Source organism: Talpa occidentalis, unplaced genomic scaffold, assembly GCF_014898055.3.
Source record: "Talpa occidentalis isolate TD23 unplaced genomic scaffold, MPIMG_talOcc4v2.1 talOcc4.4, whole genome shotgun sequence".
NCBI classification, from domain to species: Eukaryota; Metazoa; Chordata; class Mammalia; order Eulipotyphla; family Talpidae; genus Talpa; species Talpa occidentalis.
The window spans coordinates 94226284-94249556 of record NW_023604295.1 but is presented as its reverse complement, the minus strand read 5'-3'; the positions used below and the strand labels follow the sequence as shown (position 1 = coordinate 94249556).

Here is a 23273-nt window from a genome sequence, read left to right as displayed (position 1 = left end):
GAATCACCAGCTTAGCTAGGGAGAAATTTAAACACTTTGCCATCATTTATAAATTCAACCCTTCTAGGATGGTATTTTTAAAGATACTTTGAATGAAGAGAAGAAGAAAAGTGGTAGAAATCTTGACAAAAGAAATATAATTAGAGTAAAAAAAAGGCAATTCTATGCTTTATGAAGATATCTTTGATCTCACTTCTCAGAATCCAGGGAGGCAGGGACATTGTTGCCCACAACATTCTCTCTCCACTGTGCCTTGGAACAGGTAACTGGAATGGAACGTGCCTGCTTTTGTTAAAAGTGACAGAGAAAAATTGCATAAAACCATAATCAAAAACCACTGTAATGCAAATCAATAAGGCAGAGACACACTGCAGGAACTCACACAAGTAATGGAATTGTACTTGATCTTTCTTTCATTATCTCAGGCTTACCCTAGACATTTGCTTTATGTATCCAACTCATTACATTTAAATTAATGCATCATATCAGAATTAAATAAAAGCATTAATTAGCATATATTTCTTCTCATTTTATTTTTTATCTTGGAATATTAATGGTCAAATATTCATTCATTCATTCATCTATTAATTCAGCAAGAATTTAATGAACCCCTAAGTTCAAGGCAAAACCAAATGTTAATTTCCATAAATTTCTCATCTAGACCACAACATCCAAAGAAGTTAGATAGGTCAAAAGTATGCCTAGAACCACAAAGATAAAGGAAAATTTAGATGTGATATATGGAAGTTGATCTGCAAAGGGAAGTGTGGAGAGCATTGAGATGGATGTTGTGGATTGGTATCATTTTCTCTGTGATGTTACCATCATAATCTTTATAAAGCATGAGATGATTATTATTATCATCTCCATGCCTAAAACCTTCAAGTAATTATTAGCCTTATAGGATACAGTTCTCCTAAATGTAACACAGTGAGACACAAAAGGTCACCTGAATCTACTTCTCCATGTTAATTCTCAGCGATCCTCCATACCCTTCCCTTTTCCACTCTCAGCCTATCCCTGCAGCCCTGAGATGCTCCTTCCTACTTCCCTAGGCAACTTAGACCCCAGTAACAGAGTGCTACCTCTTTGTTTCTGAAACTTGTCAAACTTTCTCAGTTTTAGGCTTTTGCATTTTCCTTGCTTTTATCCCCCCAGGAAATCTGCATGATAATCTCCTAATATCCTTAAACCCAACTCCAAAACACCCAATTCCACAATTAGTTTTCCCATGAACATTCCAGAAAACAATTCCACCCCCTGATTCCCATGACATGTTGTGCATCCCTCTGTGTTAACATTTGTCACATGGGGTTGTCATTCATGCATGTGTGCACATGTGGGTGTCCCCTGCTACAGTAGGAGTTCCTAAGGACAAGAACCATGTTTCATTTGATTTTGTCTCCTTGGTTTCTAGCAGGGCCCCTGCCATGCAACCATGTGGTGTTTAGTCTACACTCAGGTCATGCTGGGATTGGGAAGCTCTTATGTCAGACCCTGAGACTGAGTGGTAACAATATAAGCTCTGTACTCTTTAACTCAAGGATGCAGAGAGTTTTAAAAAGGCCATTGCATCAACTCACTCAAGAGCAGAGAGCTTTTCTGGGGAGAAGTATCTAGACCCCAGTATGAAAGTGCACCCTAGTATGAACCATAGACTGACTGCCTCATCCCTGGATTTGATTTGAAAATTTATTTAAGTGGCCTACCCAGTGATTTATCCTCAAGATCAATGGCAGCTCTGGTCTCTCATCTACATGCTTTGTAGTCTATAAGCAAATGATCCTTCCCCAACACTGGTGCAGGAGAAAGATCCACTTGTATTATCAGATGATCTATGTCAAATTACAGAGTATCAGATTTAGAGCATGATCCTTAAAAGCCAGTCATGTAGGTCAATCATTCATTTTATGGATGAGGAAACAAAAGCTCCAGGTATCAAGTTAATACAAGGTCTCACCATTAGTCATAGAGAGGGGTAGAAATTCCAACTTTCTGGACTCAATTGAGTATTCTTTCCATCTTATCATCTGACTTATTTCACTTTGCAGATCTTTTTCTTGAATTTTCTTACAAAGTCATGCATAGCACATCCAATTTGGCTCTCTTTGTCTTTTTTTTTAGTCAGAAATTTAAATTTGGATGTGCATTGCTGCTTTTCCATTCAATAGTGATAAACTCTCAAAATATCATGTGGGGAGAATGGAATAAATTAAGCATCTGAAAGAATCTGCTATAATGAAGATGTCATTGTTTGCCCATAAACGCTAGGCAGATAACCTAGTTTTTCAAAATTAAATGCATGAAAACAGCTATGTCCATCTCAACATGTATTTTAGTGAAAAAAATTAAATTCACTGAAATTGGTATATTTCAAAGAAAATAAGTTAAACATAAAGTCACTGATTACCTAATTTCACTGAAAGTAGAATAAAGCCAGCAAAATATTCATTCATTCATTCACTCACTCATTTGTTCACCAATTCAATGTTCACTGAATAAATGATGCCAAGCCCCACAATTGCTATTATCTATTTACTAAGAAAAATTACTTAGTAAGAATCAAAATAGTTTGAACTACAAAATTAAAAAAATCTATGTTTCAGATTTGCCTCTGACACTTATAAGCCTTGGCAAGCACCCTAACATGCAGTCTTCTCCTTTATGTATTATTCCTATCAACATATAAAAGTACTGTTATCTCTCCCACCTTAAAGAGATTTTCCTTTGACCTCCTACCTCCAACTATTGTTATATTTCTCTGCTCCCCATCACAGAAGAACTCTTTTAAATGTCTGTTTATATACACAGTAGTTTTCCAATATTTTCCCTTCCATTCTCTCTTGGACTCATTATTATCAGACTTTTATGTTACCTACCTACCAATATAGTTCTTATCAATATTATCAATGATGTTTATGTTCTTCAATGTATTTGACCTTCTAAGAAGTATTTTACACAATTCATCATGCTGCTTCTTCATTGGACTTCTGGGACACTATATTTTCTTGTTTTCCTTCTCTCTACTGGCTAGAACCTCTGAGTTTACCTTGCTGATTTCAGAACTTACCACTGATAAACCCATAGGCTCAGTTTTGGGTTGTCTCCTCCATTATCTCATCCAGTCTCATGTCTTTAATATCCTCTCTCTGCTGATGACTTCCAAAGTTATACTTTGGTCTATAGCATAGACCTCTCTCCTGACTACAGAATTCTACATTCAACAGTATATTAGACAACTCCACTTTATTGACTAATACACATCCCAAACATAACATGTCAACACTTGGTTCCTGATTGTCCCCCCCAAGCTGATATCTTGCTGTTTTTCCAGCTACTGAATGGTACCTCCATTCTTCTAAAATTTAGATCATCTAATGCCATGCTTGTATTGAAAAGCTTTGTGTTTTTCTACTTTGTTCATACTCCCCATGGACCCTTGCCACTGCTCTGATAATGTCTCTCACACTCCCCCACAGTGTGCTCCATCTCAGATACACTGGTCACCCTACCCCAGGGGCCATCTGTCATTCCCAACTTTTGGGCAGCTTGTCACCAAATGTGCACATAGCTCTCTCTTTTACCTCTCTCAAGTATCACTTTCTTGTTGAGATGTTCCCTGGACATTCTATTTAAAATTGCAAGCTTTGGTCCCCATACACATATTCCTAGTTCTCTTTTCTGTTTTGTTATTGACCGTGTCTGATTTATCATGAATGCTCTATATTTTATTTGTCTTGATTACTATAAACTCCTCCACTAAGAGTTCTTTATTGTTCATGCTTATATTACACATCTTGAATAGTGGCTGGCACAAAATAGGCTCTTGAAAAATATTAGTTGAATGAGTGAATATAATCAGTGGTAATAAGAAGAGCTACCTCTTAGGCAGAAAGGTAAGTAGAAAGTAAATGAGATAAGCACTTTGTAGATGCTAATGCATAACAAATGTTAGTCATTTAAATGAATAATAAATACATACTTGTGTGTATCTGTTGGAAATAATTTTTAGGTGGGAGCTGCAGGAAGTGAAGGAGAAACTCTAGCTATAAGGAATGGTATAGAAATGTGTGGTTTTGCAAGTTAGCCTTAAGCAAGGTAAAGACAGCTGATGGAATCACCCTTGAGTTTGGCCTAGATTACTAGCTGCCAGAGCTGCCAAGGAGGTGAGGGCATGAGGGAGGAAGGGGTTGTGGGACAGGTTGGGCTTGTGTGAGTGGGGTGACAGGGCCTGGGTCTTTATGTGATCTTCTGGATGATTCATGTTAAGGCCTGTAGGCTCACAGAACATTATGTCTTGAATATATCTAGCAGTTTCACAGTTTTCAGGGTCAAAGTCAGGACTTATAGATTCTGCATATTTCTAGAACCAGTTATGCACATGCTAAGTCAACTATATACTCTGAAACTGAGGAAAGGGATTGCTGCCTATGTTCATATACCCTTTAACAGAATATTTTGCCATCCAAATATACATCTCCATGGCGAGTAACAGCATCAGTCCATCTCTATTACACTGCTTTGTGTCTAACACATAGTGATGTTACATATTTTTTTTAAATAGGTTAGAGTGAAAATCAATTCACCTACATCCAGTGATTATCAGTTACAATAAATATTTTAAAGTAAAAATGCTATTTTAAAAAGGCACCCTAATTCTTGAAGTTATAAAGGATATCTAATTCTCAAAAATCTTTATACCCAGATTGTTATTTGATTAGTCAGTCTAAGCATAGTCTATGAATAAAATTCCTTTGTAAATCATATCACCTTTGGATTTTATAACATGAAGTTGATTTTTCTACCAATTGACTTCCTTATACTCTCACTGAGCAGTCCAGGGACAGAGGCAGGAGGTTGGATGATGCTGACAGCGAGTACAGTGAGGGGAGGCACAGAGGGAGATATTGTGATCTGTGGCCAAGGATCACTATAAGGTCTTTCCAAACCTTCCTGGTTTCAGAGAAGTAGTAGTGGCAACCTCTATAATATCTGCATCAGCTTATCATTTGAAGTTGCTTACCAACATTAAGTTTGAACTTGCTGGCTATACTGGTACAGATGTGACCATGGACCCCTGATCTATGAGGTTAGCTAAAAGGTCCAATCTCATTGTTTCAAGGTAGTGACTTGAGATGCTATATGAATGTGTATGCATGTGTGAGTGTGTGTAAATATGTATATATATGTCACATATGCATATATTATGAGAAGAGAAATAAATGGAAAGTGACATCTTTCCAGACAGAAAGAAGTGAGCAAAGCTGTGAGACAGGAAGAGGAGGGAAGGGAATTAGCATATATTAAGTCCCTCTATGAACCAGGCACCCAGGAAAGAAAACAAGGGAGGCTCACAAAGATGGAGGTATGCAATTATCTGGATGTTAAAGAATGAACTTGTAAAATTTTCCTTTCTTAAAGGAGAGTTCTCTAAAAATGGATGCTGACAGTCCATCAGGGAGTGCTTGTCAAGCCACTCAGAATGAACAGAAGACTGTGGGGCACTGATTTTGGCTTTGTCTCCCCTAGGTGCCGGGCTGCTGTCTCACCAGGAGATGAGTTATCTTTGAAGTTCTGCTGAGCAGTCTAGATAGCATGACTTAAAAGTGCAAGCCCCTAAACAGAGTTCAGCTTCCTGGAATACAAATGCTCTGAGAGCCAGACAAGGTCAGGAAAAAACAGCCCAAGACATTTCCCCTGGAGCCCTAGAGAATACTAGTAGTCTCCATAAATAAATAAAGATCCTAGAAGATGACATTTTGTAGGTTTCTAGGTATTAGTATCAGGTTTTTGTTCATTTTTAAAAATCAGAGATCCTTAAGATTTCTGTAATTGCATCTTGTGGTTTCTCTAATGGGCAGTGGGGAGAAGGGTGACCTTGAATAGTCCCCGACTGGGTGGGAGATAAGGTCAGGCCCAAGCGAACATGGGACATGAAAAAGAGAAAAGGATGAAAACAAAACCCATTTTAGAGAGCATTAATACAAATCTCCTACACTTCCTGTTTCAGAATTCTTGGCCAACTGCAGGTTTCGCGTAGATGTTGCTTTGACTTTCTCCACTCCCACTATCTCATGAGATGTCCTCAGCATTGCTGGGCTTATTATAGGAGACTTTTAAACTTCCATCTGTATTTTGGGGTAGATGGCAATCTTTTGGTCCGATTTCTCATCATTCTCAACTCTGTGCTCCTTGTCGTATAACTTTGCAGTACTCTCACATATGGGTTATGGACCTGATTGCCTTTGGTCATCTGTTACACTTTGGCCAATAAATATTTAGAAAATGTAATGCAAGCTGAGGCTTAAAATGTTCTTGCATGCTGGGATTTATTCTTCTGGCAGGAGAATGACAGACACAGCACCACAGGCAAGCCTATCCAAGAATAGAGACCTCAGCAAACCCAAGTGGCCCAACTCAGTTGAGACAGCAGAATCAGCGGGCTCAACCCAGCTCAAAAGAGTTGGCCTCTTCAGATGTGTGAAATAAATGTTTGTTGTTGTATGCCGCAGGTTTATGTGGTTGGTTCTTACAAAGCAACAGCTAACTGACAAAAGAGCAATTTGATCCACACCACTCTTTTCACCAAAGTGATGTTTCTAAAATGAAACACCAAGGGTCTCTCCTGGTGGCGCAGGCAGTTGAGCGCCGTTCTGTGAAGCTGTCCGCAGTCTCTGCAGCACCGCTTCGATCCCAGCCAGGCGGCGAGGGTCCCGCAGCACAGCAGACCTCTCCTGTCCTGCTCGCGGCTCCCCTCAGCAGTGTATTTTGTCAGTCTGCCTGTTCTGTTCCCAGCTCTGTCTTTGGTGAATTCTCTTACCCTCCCATGCATCTGGCCTGTACCCCGGTTCTTGCATAAATAAATAAATAAATAAATAAATAAATAAATAAATAAATAAATAAATCTTAAAAACAAATGGACCACCAATCATGCTAAAATGACTCTTCCTATGATACTCCAATGACTTCCTGTTATGGGCTAAATGATCCCCCCAAATTCATGTTAAAGTCCTAACCCTCAGTGCCTTAGAACATATCCTTATTTGAAACAGGGTTATTGAAAATATAATTAGTTAAGATGTGGTCATACTAGAGTAGGGTGAGATCTTAAACTAATACAACTGGTGTCTTCATATAAAGGGGGAATTTAGAGACAGGCATGAATGCCATGTGAACACAAAATCAGAGATCAGCCTGGCATGTCTACAAATCTGAGAAGACTAAAGTTTCTCAGAAAATCACCAGAAGCTAAGAGAGAAGACTAGAACTAGCTCTCAGAAGGAACTAATACTGCTGACACCTTCATCTCAAACTTCTAGCCTTGTCACTCCCCATTATGTGGGATAAAGTCTAAATTCTTTCACAAGGTAAACAAGTATGTGCTCTATCTATAGTCTCTGTCTGTAGTCTCATAACTCACTGTCATAGTCTCAGACCTACTATCTAACCAGCCATAGCCTCACCCTTTCACTAGCCACACATTTCTAGTGCTTCAAAGCTTTTGTCCACGCTACCCAAACCTTGACTCTAATGTCCTTCCTGGAAACTCCTATCCCCCACTAGATCCCACATCTTTATATAATTAACTTCAGTTTGGTATTTAAAGCTTCAGATCCAGTTTTACCTCTGGAAACTTTCTCCTCACCTTCCCATTCCTAACTCTGAGAGCACGGGTTATAGAATGCTTCCAAAATGCCCTGGCCCCATCTATCTATCACAGTACTCATCATACCCTCACACTGTGAGTAATGACTTATTACATATCTTTCTCCATATCAGCAGACTTGATATGAAGCTCTTCAGGGCACATTCTCTGTCCCTTGATTCCTTGCACCTAGCACAGTGCTAGGCAGAATGGCTGTGCAGGAGACATTTGTGGAGGAAATCTATGAGTGTGCATGGGCAAAACACGAACTGATGTGTTCTTGGCATATGGGAGATATATTCTGGTTGTGTGACAATTGGCAGTTGAGTTTACTTGAAAGCCAAAGCACCCAATTAAACACCAAACATTGCTTCCTTTTTCGTCTTCATTTCCTTCTCTCTTTATAACTACCCAGTCTCACATGCTTTATAATGCTTTTAGATGTAAGTGACTGTGAATTATTACCATGTATAGGCCTTTCATCTTCAAGACTGACAGTCTACATTCCACATTTCTCAGGAGGGAGAAACTATTATAACTATATTTTTGCTTACCAAGAGAATTGTTAATGGTTATCCTGGAGGAAAAAAAAATCTATAAATATCCAACCTATAATGAGGCTGTAAGCTTACTTTCTTCCTTTACTAATGAAATTCTTTCTGAGTGCACAGCCGGGATTGCTCCATAACCATTACACGGAGAAGAGGGACAAAGTCAGTAGTGAATTTTTTTCTTTTACCTGTTTAGTCCTCATTTTGGAATCCAGCGACAGATTGTTGTAGGTATAATGTGCCTGTGTGACTCCACAGAAGAGAACAGCAACTATCCCTGAAATTCAAAAACATGCCAGTCAAAACCAATTCTCGTTGCCATCTATGTCAGGGGCCCAAGCTATCCCAGCTGGAAAATGGACTTGTGTCAGTCAAGTCAACACTAAGGCTAATTACCATGATCACAAAACCTGGGTTAATCTTGCCACTTGCTTTAAACATGGGTTTGCAGAATTAAATATAAAGAAAATTATTCAGTAGATTCTTCCTGGGGAGAAATTATTCTTTGGCCAAGAGTTAGAAATATTGTGCTTGGAAACACGTGAACAAAAGGTTATATAGTTAACTCTGGACTTCCCAAAGCCAGTGCCAATGACTGTGCTGTATTCCATGCTAACTGCTGGCATAGTTGCTCCGATATCTGCTTCCCACTGTGTAACTTGAGGAGCCTGAAAAGGCTCTGTCATAATGTAACTGAGTATTAAAAACCATGAGTCACAACCTAAGACACTACAAGGGTCTGGCAATGCGCTTTCTTGCTTAGCAAGAAAGAGGCTCCTGTTTGCCCCTTGCTTCTTTGGCAGAGCTGAGTCTTCTGTTTTTCTGCTGCCGAATAAAGTAATGACCACATCCAAGGGACATACTCTTTGAAGGTGAGCTGGTCTGTTGTGCGCTTCCTGCCTGCTGCTGCCCCTCAGTTGCTCCTTGGTTATGTAAAACCACACATACACTCAGTGCTCCCTGGGGACAGAGACACAGCAGCTATGTGATAAGTGTGTTATTTGTCTGGTGCTCTGTCATTCCCTGTTATTGCCACTGGTCTGGGGTGGGGAAAGGGTGAGGGTGGCATTCTACTCTGCATGAAAGCTTCAATTAATTATGGGAAATTGGGCATAGAGGAGGGTTTTGGGAAAAACACAAGATGTAAGTATTCCTCAACTCAGACCAAGGGGATCGAATTGAATTTTAAGCAGCAGAATCTTCCAACTAAAAACACTCATAAATTAAATGCTAATGATTCTTAAGAGTATAGCACTATGTGAACTGAATACTGACATTTCAAATGAATCTGCAATAAAGAATTTTAAAGAACCAAGCATATTTTTAAATATGTAGGCTGCATGTTTCTATTTATATATTGGTTATTTGAGGAATCTATTTTGGATAAAATATTGCAAAGACATATTTATATGACACAAGTGCATTGATATATCACTTATTTACTTTTGATATTATGTTCTAAAGTGTTAGGCAAAAGGAAAAAACTAGCAGGAAATTTTTGCTAAGACATATTACACAGTAAGCATCTCTATAGATTTCTGGGAAAGCTTTCAGTTTCTTAGCTTCCCTTCAGAAATTCTAAGAAAAAATGCCTATAAAATATTATATTTCATCCTTCACAGAATTTCTATTAAAAAACAACCAATACCAAGGAAACCCAGGTTACTGGAGCCCTTCGAGTACTTGGAGGCAGTAGAAGGACTGCCATGCGTGCTGTTTGCTATCACATATTTTTCTATATTAAAAAATGTAATTTATCTCTCTCTGCTGATTTTGTAGCCTGTTGGACTCTTTTCTGGGTGAGGTTTAGCTGGCCCTCCCACTGTTGTGGAAACATTTTGACTGTATATTGATCTGCAGAGAAGCAGTGAATAAAAAAGAGAGGGAGTGGTGTAGGTAGTGCATAAATGCATTTGAGAACGGGAACTGGTCCTTCTCGGTTACAATATTCCTGGTGCTCAGGCCAGAACTCTGGGATTACCCGTTCCTTGTTCTTTTGTCCTTCGAAACTTACCCTGAACCCAACCAATAGTGATACTTTTAGGGGCCTCCCTGGTGGTGCAAGGGGTTAAGCACCACACTATGAAGCCTCTGGGGAGCCACCCACACGGCACAGCAGACCTCTCCTGTCTGGCCCGCTGCTCCCCTCAGCAGTGTATTTTGTCAGTCTGCCTGTTCTGTTCCCTGCTCCATCTCTGGTGAATCCTCTCACCCCCTGCATCTCTGGCCTGAACTCCAGTTCTTGTATGCATAAATAAATAAATCTTTAAAAAAAATAGTGGGCCTCCCCTGGTGGCGCAGGCGGTTGAGCACAGCACTATGAAGCTGTCTGCAGCCTCTGCAGCGCTGGTTTGATCCCAGCCAGCTGGCGAGGGTCCCACATGGCGCAGCAGACCTCTCCTGTCATGCCCGCTGCTCCCCTCAGCAGTGTATTTCTTCAGTCTGCCTCTTCTGTTACCCGCTCTCTCTCTGGTGAATCCTCTCACCCTCCCAGCATCTGGCCTGTATCCCGGTTCTTATATAAATAAATAAATAAATCTTAAAAAAAAAAATTGATTCTTTTAAAATAATATACATCATGTCAGTCTTCTGTTCAGTGCCTGACAGAATTGAGTCCAGTCCTCTTCTCCCTTTCTCTGCTAAGCCTGTTTCACTGCGGAGCCCTTGCTCTTATGCTCTTCTGGCCTCCGCTGTTGGGAAAGTCACTTACCGTTCCCTCCTGCCCTTAAGAGGTTGCATTATCATAAGCAGGATATCTCCCTTCACTCTATAAAAAGGATCTATATCATTCTCGCTTATATATTTTTCCATATTTTTACAGGTATGTAACATTTTGCATATTTATGTTTTTATTTCCTACCTTCCTGCTCTGCATGGAAAGCTGGTTGATTGCAAAGGGATTCACCAGTTCCTAAGCCATAGAACAACGCTAGGCACATAGACATTCAACAACTATTTTTGCATAAATGACTATTCCTATCTCCATGTAACAAGTAAGAAACAAATTTGCTCAAGGTCACCTGAATGTGGCAGAGCTGGGTTTCAAAATTCCAGACTCCCGGTGATTTTCTTCTTGTATTAGACCATCTGCAAGTGTCTTCTGGTAATTTTAAGCCATATAAAAAAAAACAACAACCTATTTCTGGTGTTCCAGGGGGAATCGTCAGGATCTGATGATGAAGATTACATATCTGAGTTGACTGGGCATTTCATTCGAGGATATTTTTCCTAATGGCTCCATTGGTTTTCATTTCCTTTCCTCTATTAGGACACTAACAGGCAATGTTTCCGCAAATACTTTTTGAGTTTTGTGTATGAGTATGTCACACAAGCAACAACAATGAATGTACCTCTTATAGCTAAAATAAAACAACTAAGTTGATCTGACCCTTAATATTAACACACATAATCATAATTCTATATTGCTTGGCGATTAATTAACTCACACAAATTACTATAATTAGTATGACTTTTACATGCCAAAACACATTTTGAAAATGTCTCATCTAAATACAACTATTATCTATATAATTTTCTCACATCTAAACACATGCAGAGTTGACAGTTTTCTGCTTTCTAAAAGTGAATTTTAATTGTCATTGCAGGGCCTCCCCAGTGGCACAGCGGTTGAACGCTGGGCTGCGAAGCTGCCCGCAGCCTCTGCAGCGCCGGTTCCATCCCCGGCCATGGGCGAGGGTCCCACATGGCACGCAGACTTCTCCTGCTGTGCCTGCAGCTCCCCTCAGCAGTGTATTTCATCATTCTGCCTGTTCTGCTCCCCGCTCTGGCTCTGTTGAATTCTCTCACCCTCCCGCACTTCTGACTGTGCCCAGTGCTTGTGTAAATAAATAAATAAATCTTTTAAAAAAAATTGTCATTGCATGTTTACCTGATGTCAATAGTTTTACTGCTGTTCTATGGGCCCCCTCTTACAAGCTCAGGATATCAGATTCTCAGGTGGAAAAGGACAGGGGAGGGGCCAAGTGTTCTTTGTGCCAGACAGTAAGCCAGTGCCTAGCTCCAAACTCCCATCCTGTGCTTGTTGGGGTTGAAGCTCTACAGACCACACCTTCCTTTGCCAGAGTCTGTTGGGTTCTGCCAAAATAGAGCCCAGAGGGAGCCAGGGCACAATAGGGTAAAGAGTGCTGTTTCCTGAGGGGAGAGAGGGGCTGTGTCCAGATGGTTAGAGGGGGAAGTGTCCAGAGGGGGAGAGGGGGCTTTCCTCACTCACCTGCTGTTACTGCTAGTTGCATCTCAACAATGGTTCTTCACCACAGTTATGGTGTAACCTCTTTTTTTTTTAAAGATCTATTTATGCATATAAGAACTGGGGTACAGGCCAGAAGTGTGGAGGGTGAGAGGATTCAACAGAGAAAGAGTGGGGAACAGAACAGGTGGATCTACTGAAATACACTGCTGAGGGGAGTAGTGGATGAGACAGGAGAGGTCTCCTGTGCCATGTGGGCAGCTCCCTGGCTGGGGATCAAACTCATGCTGCAGTGGCTGTGGATAGCCCCACAGGTTGGGTCTTAACCCCTTAAGCCACCAGGGAGGCCCACACAACTTCTTTCTATTTTTGTTGTTGTAGGGCAAGTAAAGAATCAGGCTTTTCTGCCCTCCCACCATTAGGACTGATGATGGATCTCTGAGGTTCTGAATGCATGCCTGATGGCGGCACCTGGAATGGGGTGTGGGCATACGTAGATGCGTATACCTGGGCTGAGAGACTGGACCTATAAGGGCGGCATCACAGGGACACCAGCAGAGTGAAAGAGACACTGGAAGAGAACCAGCAGAGGCCACGAGAGAACGCCTGAGTGCCCAGAAAGAGTGAAGACTTGCCTCCCAGCCCCCCAGCACCCTTGCCTGCTATGTACCTGGTTAACTCAATAAAAGCCTGAAAAATCCACCAAGAGCTCCAGGACTCTCCTTCACTTGTCTGCTAGATCATAGAGATCCTGCTCTGTGCTCTTCCTGGCACTACAGTTGTTTTCCTGCACTTCCAAACCAGCCTCTGGCCCCCCTTCAGATCCACTGTATCTTTGTGTGTGGAGCATCCACACTTTGCAGTATTCAGAAGATTTTTGAGCAAATTAATTTTTGTATCTCCCTTTCAATTGCTTGTATTTATTCACAGATATTCTTCATTTTGGCCAATTGAGCCCCTGACCTAGTTGAGAGTTAGGTGGGAGTTATCCTTCAGAGAAGCCAGCAGGAGCCAGGCAGCATCCTCAGGGGTCTAGGTCCTAGCTCAGTGGTTCCCTTTAAGCATCTTCTAGATTCTTTTCTCTTTGTTTCTCCAATTATAGGATTCACACCTGAATCCTGCGATTGCTACTTCTGTGTTACCACAATACCCTCTTGTAAGGGCAGGACAGGGCACAGGTGCAGGTTTTCTGATCCCATGCAGACTCCTCTTTTCCTGAGGAGTCAGAGTCCTTAGTAGTTTTGCAGGTTTTATTTGGGGTTCACCAGGCATATGGCATCAGAAATGCTGGCTGGGGGGCTGGGAGGCTGGCAGGGGTCACCAATGGCAGCAAGTCAGCTCACTCTATCTGGGCTTTCTAGCGTTCGTTCTGCTGCTTCTCGGCTTCGGCTTCGGCTGCGGCGGCTGATGGAGCTGGTGCTGGTGCTGGTGCTGGGGAGAGTCCCCCCATGACGCCGCCCTTAAAAGCACAGTCCAGCTCAGCTGAATCCCATCTACCTATGCCCACACCCTATTCCAGGTGCCCACCATCAGGCATGCATTCAGGACAAGGATCCATCATCTATCCTGATGGCGGAAGGGCAGAAAGCCTGACATTTTTTTACCCTACAGTCCACCCCCTCAGGGTTTCTGCATACAGTCCTATACATATATACACATTTTCAAGCAAAGCAAACAATGCAGCCATGCCCACAAAAGCAAAGACATCAATATAAAAAATACAACAAAATACAACAGAACACAATAAGTCCAGGCAGGGCCAACCTAGCGCAAAAGACAATTATTGGTACTGCAGATGAGCCAGGTAAATCTGCTGCCGAAGGCACTGCTCATACGAGGGAGGGGAATCACTCACGGCATCTGCTATAAGAAACCTGGACCGTCAGGCTTCCTGGCCTTCTCTGGCTGTAGTCTCGGCTACAAGGCACACAGCATCCACCCCTGGATGCACTAGCTCTGGGATTGGCAGGCTTATTCTGTTGTAATCGCCAACCCTCAGGGTTTCTGTCTGCACAGTCGCTCCAACACTCGGCCTGCGGCCACCCATGCGACTCACAGACCCCTGCTCTCAAGCCAACCCACTGCACAAGCACATCGTTGGGGATCCAAACTTTGCATTCGCTTGGATGCACCCCAAGCCACATTGGTCTACCCGTCCCCTGAGGACGGACTCCTCAGCTCCTCACAATCACTCAAGAATGAGCAGGGCATCACCCACAGGTGATTTTACGAGACTCACAGGGCTTCAGCATACCAGGCTGCTTAACAGCCGCTTTAGGGCTTCTCAACTTAGCATCAGTACCAGCTTTTGCCACCTTAGTTGGCTTTTCTCCTCCACCTGGCCTGGCATACACAGGCTGCTTTTGGCCATCTAGGCCCACTGGCCACCCCAAGATTCTCAAAAAATAAACATAACCTGCTAAGGTCCTCCGCCTTCTGGCGGGATTGTCAGTCCAAAATCATCAGTTCATCAGTCTATCAGTCCATTGGCCTCCCTGCTAGCAAGGCCTGCTGCCTCTGGGGTCATTGGCTGGTCCTTTCCGGTGTCGTTGGCTGGTCCTATCTGGTGTCGTTGGCTGGTGTATCCGGTGTCGTTGGCTGGTCCTTCCGGTGTCGTTGGCTGGTCTTTCGGGCGTCCCTTCACGCCAGGTCTCATCTGTAGCTTGTGGACGTATCCATCTTCTATACGCCATGGTGCCTCAGCGTCGTCACAGGCAAAGTCTGTTCTCCTTAGTCCTCCAGGTCTTCGAGGGCTCCAATACCGTCTGCATGGATCTTGCCGACATACGCCCAATTGTAAGGGCCGGACTGGGCACAGTGCAGGTTTTCTGATCCCATGCAGACCGGGTAAAGGAGGAGTCAGAGTCCTTAGTAGTTTTGCAGGTTTTTTATTTGGGGTTCACCAGGCATATGGCAGGCAGGGGTGCTGGCTGGGGGGCTGGGAGGCTGGCAGGCCCCAGCCCCCAGCAAGTCCTCACTCTATCTGGGCTTTCTAGCGTTCGTTCTGCTGCTTCTCGGCTTCGGCTTCGGCTGCGGCGGCTGCTCTGGCTGGTGCTGGTGCTGGTGCTGCTGGCGTCCCCCCGTGACGCCGCCTTAAAAGCACAGTCTTAGCTCAGCTGAATCCCATCTACTATGCCACACCCTATTCCAGGTGCCCACCATCAGGCATGCATTCAGGACAAGGATCCATCATCTATCCTGATGGCGGAAGGGCAGAAAAGCCTGACATTTTCTTTACCCTACACCTCTTTTTACGTTTTTGACATTCTACCATTTGTTCTCCCAATTTCCTGCTTTCAACTGTCATCAGCAGCTGACTCCTTTTTCCTGACTTATTCCTGACCAGTACTCTCTGTACTTCTAATCCTTCTAATTCTAAATTTTGACGGTTCTCTGAAACCACTGAAGATTTGTCATCTAGAAATAAAACCTACTCTTTTCCTCCTATTATAACTGGGACAAGGGGTCACCAATGGCAGCTAAGACAGCTAAGACACCATGCTAAGTTCCAAGGACTTGACTTATGTTCCTATCTGTCCTACCTATGGTTGGAATTGGGATATTTAAAAACTGATATGAGTTTGAGCTAAATTGGAACAAATGACTTGGGGAGAGGAATAACATATGCCTAGAACTATAAAAGAGGCATAGTCCAGACTCAGCCATGTGTCTCCTGATTTCCCATCTGTAGGGTAATGTAAAAAGTATCAGGCTTTTCTGCCTTCCCGCCATCAGGATAGATGACGGATCCTTGCATCCTGAATGCATGCCTGATGGCGGGCACCTGGAGTAGGGTGTGGGCATGGGTGGATGAGATCCACCTGGACTAAGACTGGGCTACTGTGACACCAGTAGCAGCCAAAAGAGCAGCTGAAAGAGAAGCCGAGAGAGAAGCAAAGAAGCAGAAGCAGAGATCACCGGAGAGCCTAGATAAAATGAAGACTTGCTGGGGGCTGGGAAGGCTGGGAGGCCTGCCAGCCTCCCAGCCCCGAGCACCCCTGCCTGCTGTGTGCCAGGTAAATCCCAATAAAAGACCTGCAAAAACCACTGAGGACTCTGACTCCTCCTTTACCCAGTCTGCATGGGATCAGAAAACCTGCACTGTGTCCTGTCCTGGCCTCTATAATTGGTGTAGTCGGCAGGATGATCCATGCAGATGGGTATGGAGCCCTCTGAAGACCTGGAGGGACTAAGGAGTAACAGGCTGTGTTTGCCTGTGACGACACTAGAGGCACCATGGCGGCACAGAAGGTGGACACCATCCGGGAGCTGCGGGACGAGACCTCAGCTGGAGGAGGAGATGCCCGAGAGGACCAGCCAATGACCCCTGAGGCAGCAAGAATCATCGTTGAAGAGAGGACCACGATTCGGAGCTCGCCAGTGCTGATGCAGGGAGAGACCAACGAACTTGGTCTAATGGAATTGGACTGATGGACTCGGACTGATGAACTTGGACTGACAATCCCGCCAGAAGGTGGAGGACCTTGGCAGGTTATGTTTTTTTGAGAATCTGGGGCTGGCCAGTGGGCCTTGATGGCCAAAAGCAGCCTGTGTATGCCCAGCAGCCAGGCAGAGGAGAAAAGCCAACTAGGAAGGCAAAAGCTGTTGCTGATGCCAAGTTTGGGAAGCCCTGAGTGGCTGTTAAGCAGCCTGAGTATGATGAAGACCTGTGAGTCTTGTAAAATCACCTGTGGGTGATGCCTTGCTCATTCTTGAGCGAGGGTGAGGAGCTGAGGAACGTGTCCTTGGGGGACGGGTGGGGAACGTGGCTTGGGGTGTAGCCCAAGTCGCATGTAGAGTTTGGATCCCCGACCCATGTGCTTGTGCAGTGGGTTGGCCTGAGTGCTGGGGTCTGTGAGTCGCATGGGTGGCTGTGAAGGCCGAGTGTTGGAGTGACTGCAGACAGAAACCCTGAGGGTTGGCGATTACCCCCAAGAGTATAGAATCGCCAATCCCAGAGTGAGTGCATCCTGGGGGTGGATGCGGTGTGTGGCTTGTAGCCGAGACTATAGAGAAGGCCAGGAAGCCTGACGTCTCCTGTTGTGTTACAGTAGATGCCGTGAGTGGTTCCCCTCCCTCGTATGAGCAGTGCCTTCGGCAGAAATGGTGGCTCATCTGTTGGTACCAATAATTGTCTTTTGCCACTAGGTTGGGGCCCTCCCTGGACTTATTTGTGTTCTGTTGTATTTTGTTATATTGTGATGTATTTGCTTTTGTGGGCCATGGCTGCATTGTTTATATTTGCTAAGAGAATTGTATATATGTAGATTGTATGGCAGAAAACCCTGAGGGGGTGGACTGTAGGGTAAGGAAAAATGTCAGGCTTTTCTGCCCTCCCGCCATCAGGACAGATGATGGATCCTTGCGGTCCTGAATGCATGCCTGATGGCGGGCACCTGGAGTAGGGTGTGGGCATAGGTAGATGGAATTCACCTGGGCTGAGACTGGGCTTTTAAGGGCGGCGTCACAGAAACGCCAGTAGCAGCCGAAAGAGAAGCTGAAAGAAAAGCCGAGAGAGAAGCAAAGAAGCAGAAGCAGAGATCACCGGAGAGCCCAGATAGAATGAAGACTTGCTGGGGGCTGGGAGGACTGCCAGCCTCCTGGCCCCACAGCATCCCTGCCTCCTGTGTACCAGGTAAATCCCAATAAAAGACCTGCAAAAACCACTGAGGACTCTGACTCCTCCTTTACCCGGTCTGCATGGGATCAGAAAAACTGCACTGTGTCCTGTCCTGGCTCTACACCATCACAAGATCTTTCTAAAACATAAGTGCTACCCTACAATGCATGGCTATCTTGAGGTGTGAGCAGCTCCCCATCATCTGAAATGTTTGGACTGAATGACCATCTGCCAGAACTGCTATAGCAAGAATTTTTTCCATAAAGTAGAAATTTGGATTTCTGTAAATTCTGTGGGTCTGCATTTTCCTATACGTTCATTTATTAGCTAGCTAGGATTAGCATCTCAATTTAGAATTTTCTTTTACCTTTGGGAAAAGGGAACAATACTAGATCCAAAAAAAACACAAAAAACCTTTAGGTAATTTTTGAATAGTGGCAGTCCAATTTTCTCAAGATGAAGTTACAGGGCTTCAAATATCATGTCAATTTTATGTAGACAACAGTTCTAGAGTAAAATTTTAAAACATAATCACCATAACTTATAAAATTAAAAATTTAATTTTTAAAAGTAAGCAATAGGTTTAAATATAAAATCAAGAAGTTATCTCTTTGTAGAAAATGATGTTTCTAAGTCTCTGAATCACAAGCCTTTAAATCAAAGGATATTGAAAGTGGTGAGTTCGGACATCTGTATCCAAGCCACAAAGTCAGCTTACTTCAAAGGACTCCATTTCCTTTTTTCTCTCTTTCTTGCCCCTCTACTTTGCTTTTCCTTGTCACTCACAGGATGTGCTAATTTACAACTTATCCTTCTGTCCCCCCTACACTTCAGAAGCTACTAAATCCCAGCAGAAGCTCAACTGTGGCCCGAGAATATGTATAAGGCAAGAGAACTTTTAGAACTCTAATATATGTCCAATAATAATGTACATCCAAAACACCTGAGAAGCTTCTTAAAATGCTTTGGTATGTGTGGGGTACAGCCCGAGATACTGCATTTAAACTACCATGAATGTCCATGCTGCTTTTCTAGGATCACACTTTGAAAGACAAGTCTCTGATCAACACTTTGATCAGAGTATCAACTCTGCGTTGCTATGGCCTGGCCTTGATAGCATATGGTCCTAAAATGAGTTCTTGCCTTATTCTTGCCCTGTTACCACTTGGCTATTTGTCCCGTGAAATGACTCACTGGGTATGGCCATGGAGACTACAGGATGAGTAAACCTGATCCTCGACCCAGAGTAGTTTTCCTTCTTTATTCTCCCAACAGAGGCAATATAAATACTAAGACAACTAATAGCAGGTGGTATGTAGTAGAGGATAAGAAAATAGGAATCCTGATGAATTTCTTTCTGACTGGGGAAAGTGGGAGAAAGATGGGGAAAGTTTTCCTAAGGGATGCAGAAGCATTTGAGTCTTAAAGCAAGAAGAATTTGGGGCTGTTGGCACAGAGGTAGGGAATTCAATGTAAATAAAAGAGGAAAGGTAGGAGACTATGGAGCATATGTGAAAAACATGCATTTTATAAGCACAGTTTGGGTTTTAATCCATTATAGGTTAGGGAATAAACACAAATTGAATAATTAATTACAATTTTAAAAAAGATTTATTTATTTGTTTGTTTGTTTATACAAGCACTGGGGTACAGGCCAGAGGCACAGGAGGGTGAGGGAATTCACCAGAGACAGAGCAGGTAGCAGAACAAACAGAAAAACCATAATACACTGCTGAGGGGAGCAGTGGGCGAGACAGGAGAGGTCTGCTGTGACATGTGGGATTCTCACCGGCTGGCCGGGATCGAACCGGCACTGCAGAGGCTGTGGACAGCTTCACAGCACTGAGCTCAACCCGCTGTACTTCCAGGGAGGCCCAAATTAATTACATTTTTATAAATGCAAAACAATAGAAGAAAGAGCCAATACATCCTGTACTTAAAGTGGTCAAACTAATTATTACAAGTATGGAGTTATTTGTCTTATGTGTTTTATTAATCAGAATATTAATAAAAATTAGAAATACTAAGCCTGTAGTATCCTCTGCTGGCAAAATGTTACTAGCTTTTCTTTCTTAACAAAAAAATTGACATTTGATCACTGTGTTTCCATCTCTGCTGAAAAAACTATCAGTCATTAAATGTAAATACTATCCAAAATCTTGGGTCAAGTTGTATTTGTGGATCCCTGTGACAATGATGAATGGAATAAGTATACATATTCTAGTCCACAGCAGAACATGCTCAAAAATAACTGGGATTAAAATAAATAAGAGTTCTGAAAAAAAAATCAAGAAGCATCTTAGAGAAAATTGTGAGAGCGTCTGACTCGTATGCATGTGCAAGATTGTCTTTCAATGTTTGGAGAGTGAGATTTCAGTGGTGGGCAGATCCCTGAAGGTTTGGATGTAGGGACTGACTTATGCAATTTTCAAAAAGAATGAGAACCAACACTTTATGATTCCAGCTAAAACAGCTATTTGAGAAGCCGCAAAGAGGTACACAGAAAAATTCAAATTAATTGGCAAGCAAAGAATGTTAGGAAACAGCATGAGTAGGTTTATAATTGTTTGGGAAAAATAATGATTCTGCTGGCAAGTAAATGCTTTCCAGAGAGATCAATTTTCAGAGGACAATTAACCCTTTTTGGTGAACAGAGTGCCATTTACACTATTCTCCTTGATTCCTGCATCTGAATCCTTTTAGAGAGTTTCAGTACTACTAAAGTTTGTGTGTATGTGTGTGTGTGTGTATATATATATATATATATATGTGTGTGTGTGTGTGTGTATATATATATATATATATATATATATGATCAAGCCTCACTGTCTGGTTACAATTTTATGTAAGAAAAAAAGTATACTGTATTGGCATCAGCAGACCTAACATCTATTTGGTCATATTTCACATAATTGACTAGTCTGATGACTTGTGTAATTTAAATTTACTGCCTGGTCCACTGTTTTCTTCTCAATGAATTAAAAAAGATGGCCTGTATTCATGTTCTTTACAATGGGGTATACAAGAAAACCCACTGAGGGTAGAAGAAAGTATAAGAACTTCACAATTTTTAATTAGAATCTTTGTATATGCTAAACTGTGTAAGTACACTGTAGACAAAAACAAAACAAAGCCCAAAAAACTATGCCTGTGTACAGCTAGGCATGTGATGAAATGACTAATTTTGGCCAACAGGTGTCAAGAAATTCTGGCAAACACTGCTCTTGATAATCTCTAGGCATCTCCCATCTGAAATGTCTGTTATCCAAATGGTTCAGTTTTCACATTTACTTTGAGATCTGCATATGTGGAATTGCAGAATTACATGGACCACACCCCATCCAACAGCTAAATGTTGACTTCCTGTCAACTAGATCACCTAGTGTGTCCCTCTGACCTAGAACTTCTCAAGGATTGGGTCCACACCATTTCTCTTTGTGTTCCTTCTGACCCCATAAAAGTGTCCAGCAGATGTCAGGTGCCTAAATGCAGGTTTGTCAAAGAAATGAATCTCTATTCCAAGGAATATTTATCTACTTTGAAGAGAAAACACAGGGACAATTAGTTTTTGATCCTCACATACAAAGAGATGTTTATCTAGATTTATTAGTGGCAAGGTCCATTTTCTTCTATATTTATTTATTTTTTAAATTCAAAACTATTGTCACCTACTCTCCGGTCCTCATAGAATTATTCAGTAGTACCTTTCTCAATTAAAGTTGATGAAGCCTTCAGATATGGGAGCTGAAAAATAAATGTCCGTCACATGCAGCATGATTTTCTTTGACATTAAATGCAGACTTGAGGGGTTTCTAAGACTGGAGAATATTGCATTTCGGACAGGAAATATTGATTATATCATCAGAAAACAAAAAGAAAGTGAGTGAGAAAGAAAAAAATGTGTCTTGTTCTCAGACTGTACTCAAAGGAGTTTTAAGGCTGATGGGCTATTTTTCCATGCCACACTTTTATTTATTTTTGATCTAGTAAAAAGAGACATTCTGACAGGTTTCTTACCACCACAGCTGAATGTGAACCTGAAACTCAGAAGTCAAAGATTTAACGAAATAGAAAACTCCTTCAGGGAATATGAAAAATTTCAAGTTTCCAAAGAGTGCAATTATTGTCTAGTTCACCAGATTTGGTAGTTCCATAGTTGGCAGATTAATCATCAGTCTGTGGAATATAAGGAAATCAATTCAGAAAACAGCACAAATCTATGTTCTTATTTCTGGTTTCACCTACATTTAAAAGTTACTTCATGTCTGTGTCTCAAGGTTGTAATTTTTCATTTAAAATAAAAATCTTCTGGAGAGGAGGCAAAGTCTTTTTTCACATACAGTCCTGATATTCCACCCCAGATGTTGGTGTTCAGGCTTACTCTCTTCACCCTGGTTTCTTTTCCATTTTCAATTCCTTGAAGATAGCTTACACATTTACACCAAAGTCACCTAACTCTCTAGCCCACAAGATCATCAAAGAAGTCCATGTCCAGTGATCCACTGTATCTTTTTGTGTGGAGCATCCACACATTGCAGAATTCAGAAGATTTTTGAACAAATTAATTTTTGTGTCTCCCTTTCAATTGCTTGTGTTTAATCACAAATATTCATCATTTTGGCTAATTGAGCCCCAACCTAGTTGATTAAGTTACGTGGGAGTTATCCTTGACTCGTCTATCTCTTTCACTTATGCATTAATTACCTGTACCATCTATTTCCTGACCATTTCCTATAACCTGTATGGAACATGGGTTCTTGAGAAAGGAACTTCCCTTATTCTCCTATGCTTCCTAGTACCATGAGTAAATGTTAAAAAATGGCTGAAAACACATACAGTGAAGAAAGCAGGACAAACTTTGTCCACTGTTCAAGTTACATGTACCAGATTTTTTGAATATTGAATTGTTGAGCTATTTGGTTCAAGAAAGTGCAGGTGTGAGTTAACAAGTTATTATGCAAGGAGATGTAATTTACACCTGTGTTTGTTGAGATGGCATCATTGAATGTTTGCCCTTGGTTCAATATGTTGGGTAAGTAATCCCCTTGAGAATCTTGGATGCCTATTACTACAGTTTGAATGCCTAATATTTTGAGACTCCAGATTTTATTTTTGGCTTAGAAACATTCTTATTTGTTAGCAAATTGTTGACTAATTATGTTGAATTCACATAGTCCTGTCAAAAGCAGGAGCGGCTTTAAGCTAAGAAATGTTGGTTAATGAATGACGTACTCAGGAGTTGAAATGAGT

At 42.1% G+C, this 23273-nt stretch overlaps 1 protein-coding gene across 1 annotated transcript in view; it reads right to left on the bottom strand.

Moving 5' to 3' along the window:
- The window catches only part of SLC9A9 (solute carrier family 9 member A9), a 630868-nt gene that overhangs the window by 277866 nt on the left and 329729 nt on the right, over positions 1-23273 (bottom strand). The window contains exon 9 of the mRNA XM_054700753.1: positions 8385-8473. Within this exon, the coding sequence (XP_054556728.1) occupies positions 8385-8473 (89 nt within the window). The remainder of the gene's footprint in view (positions 1-8384; positions 8474-23273) is intronic.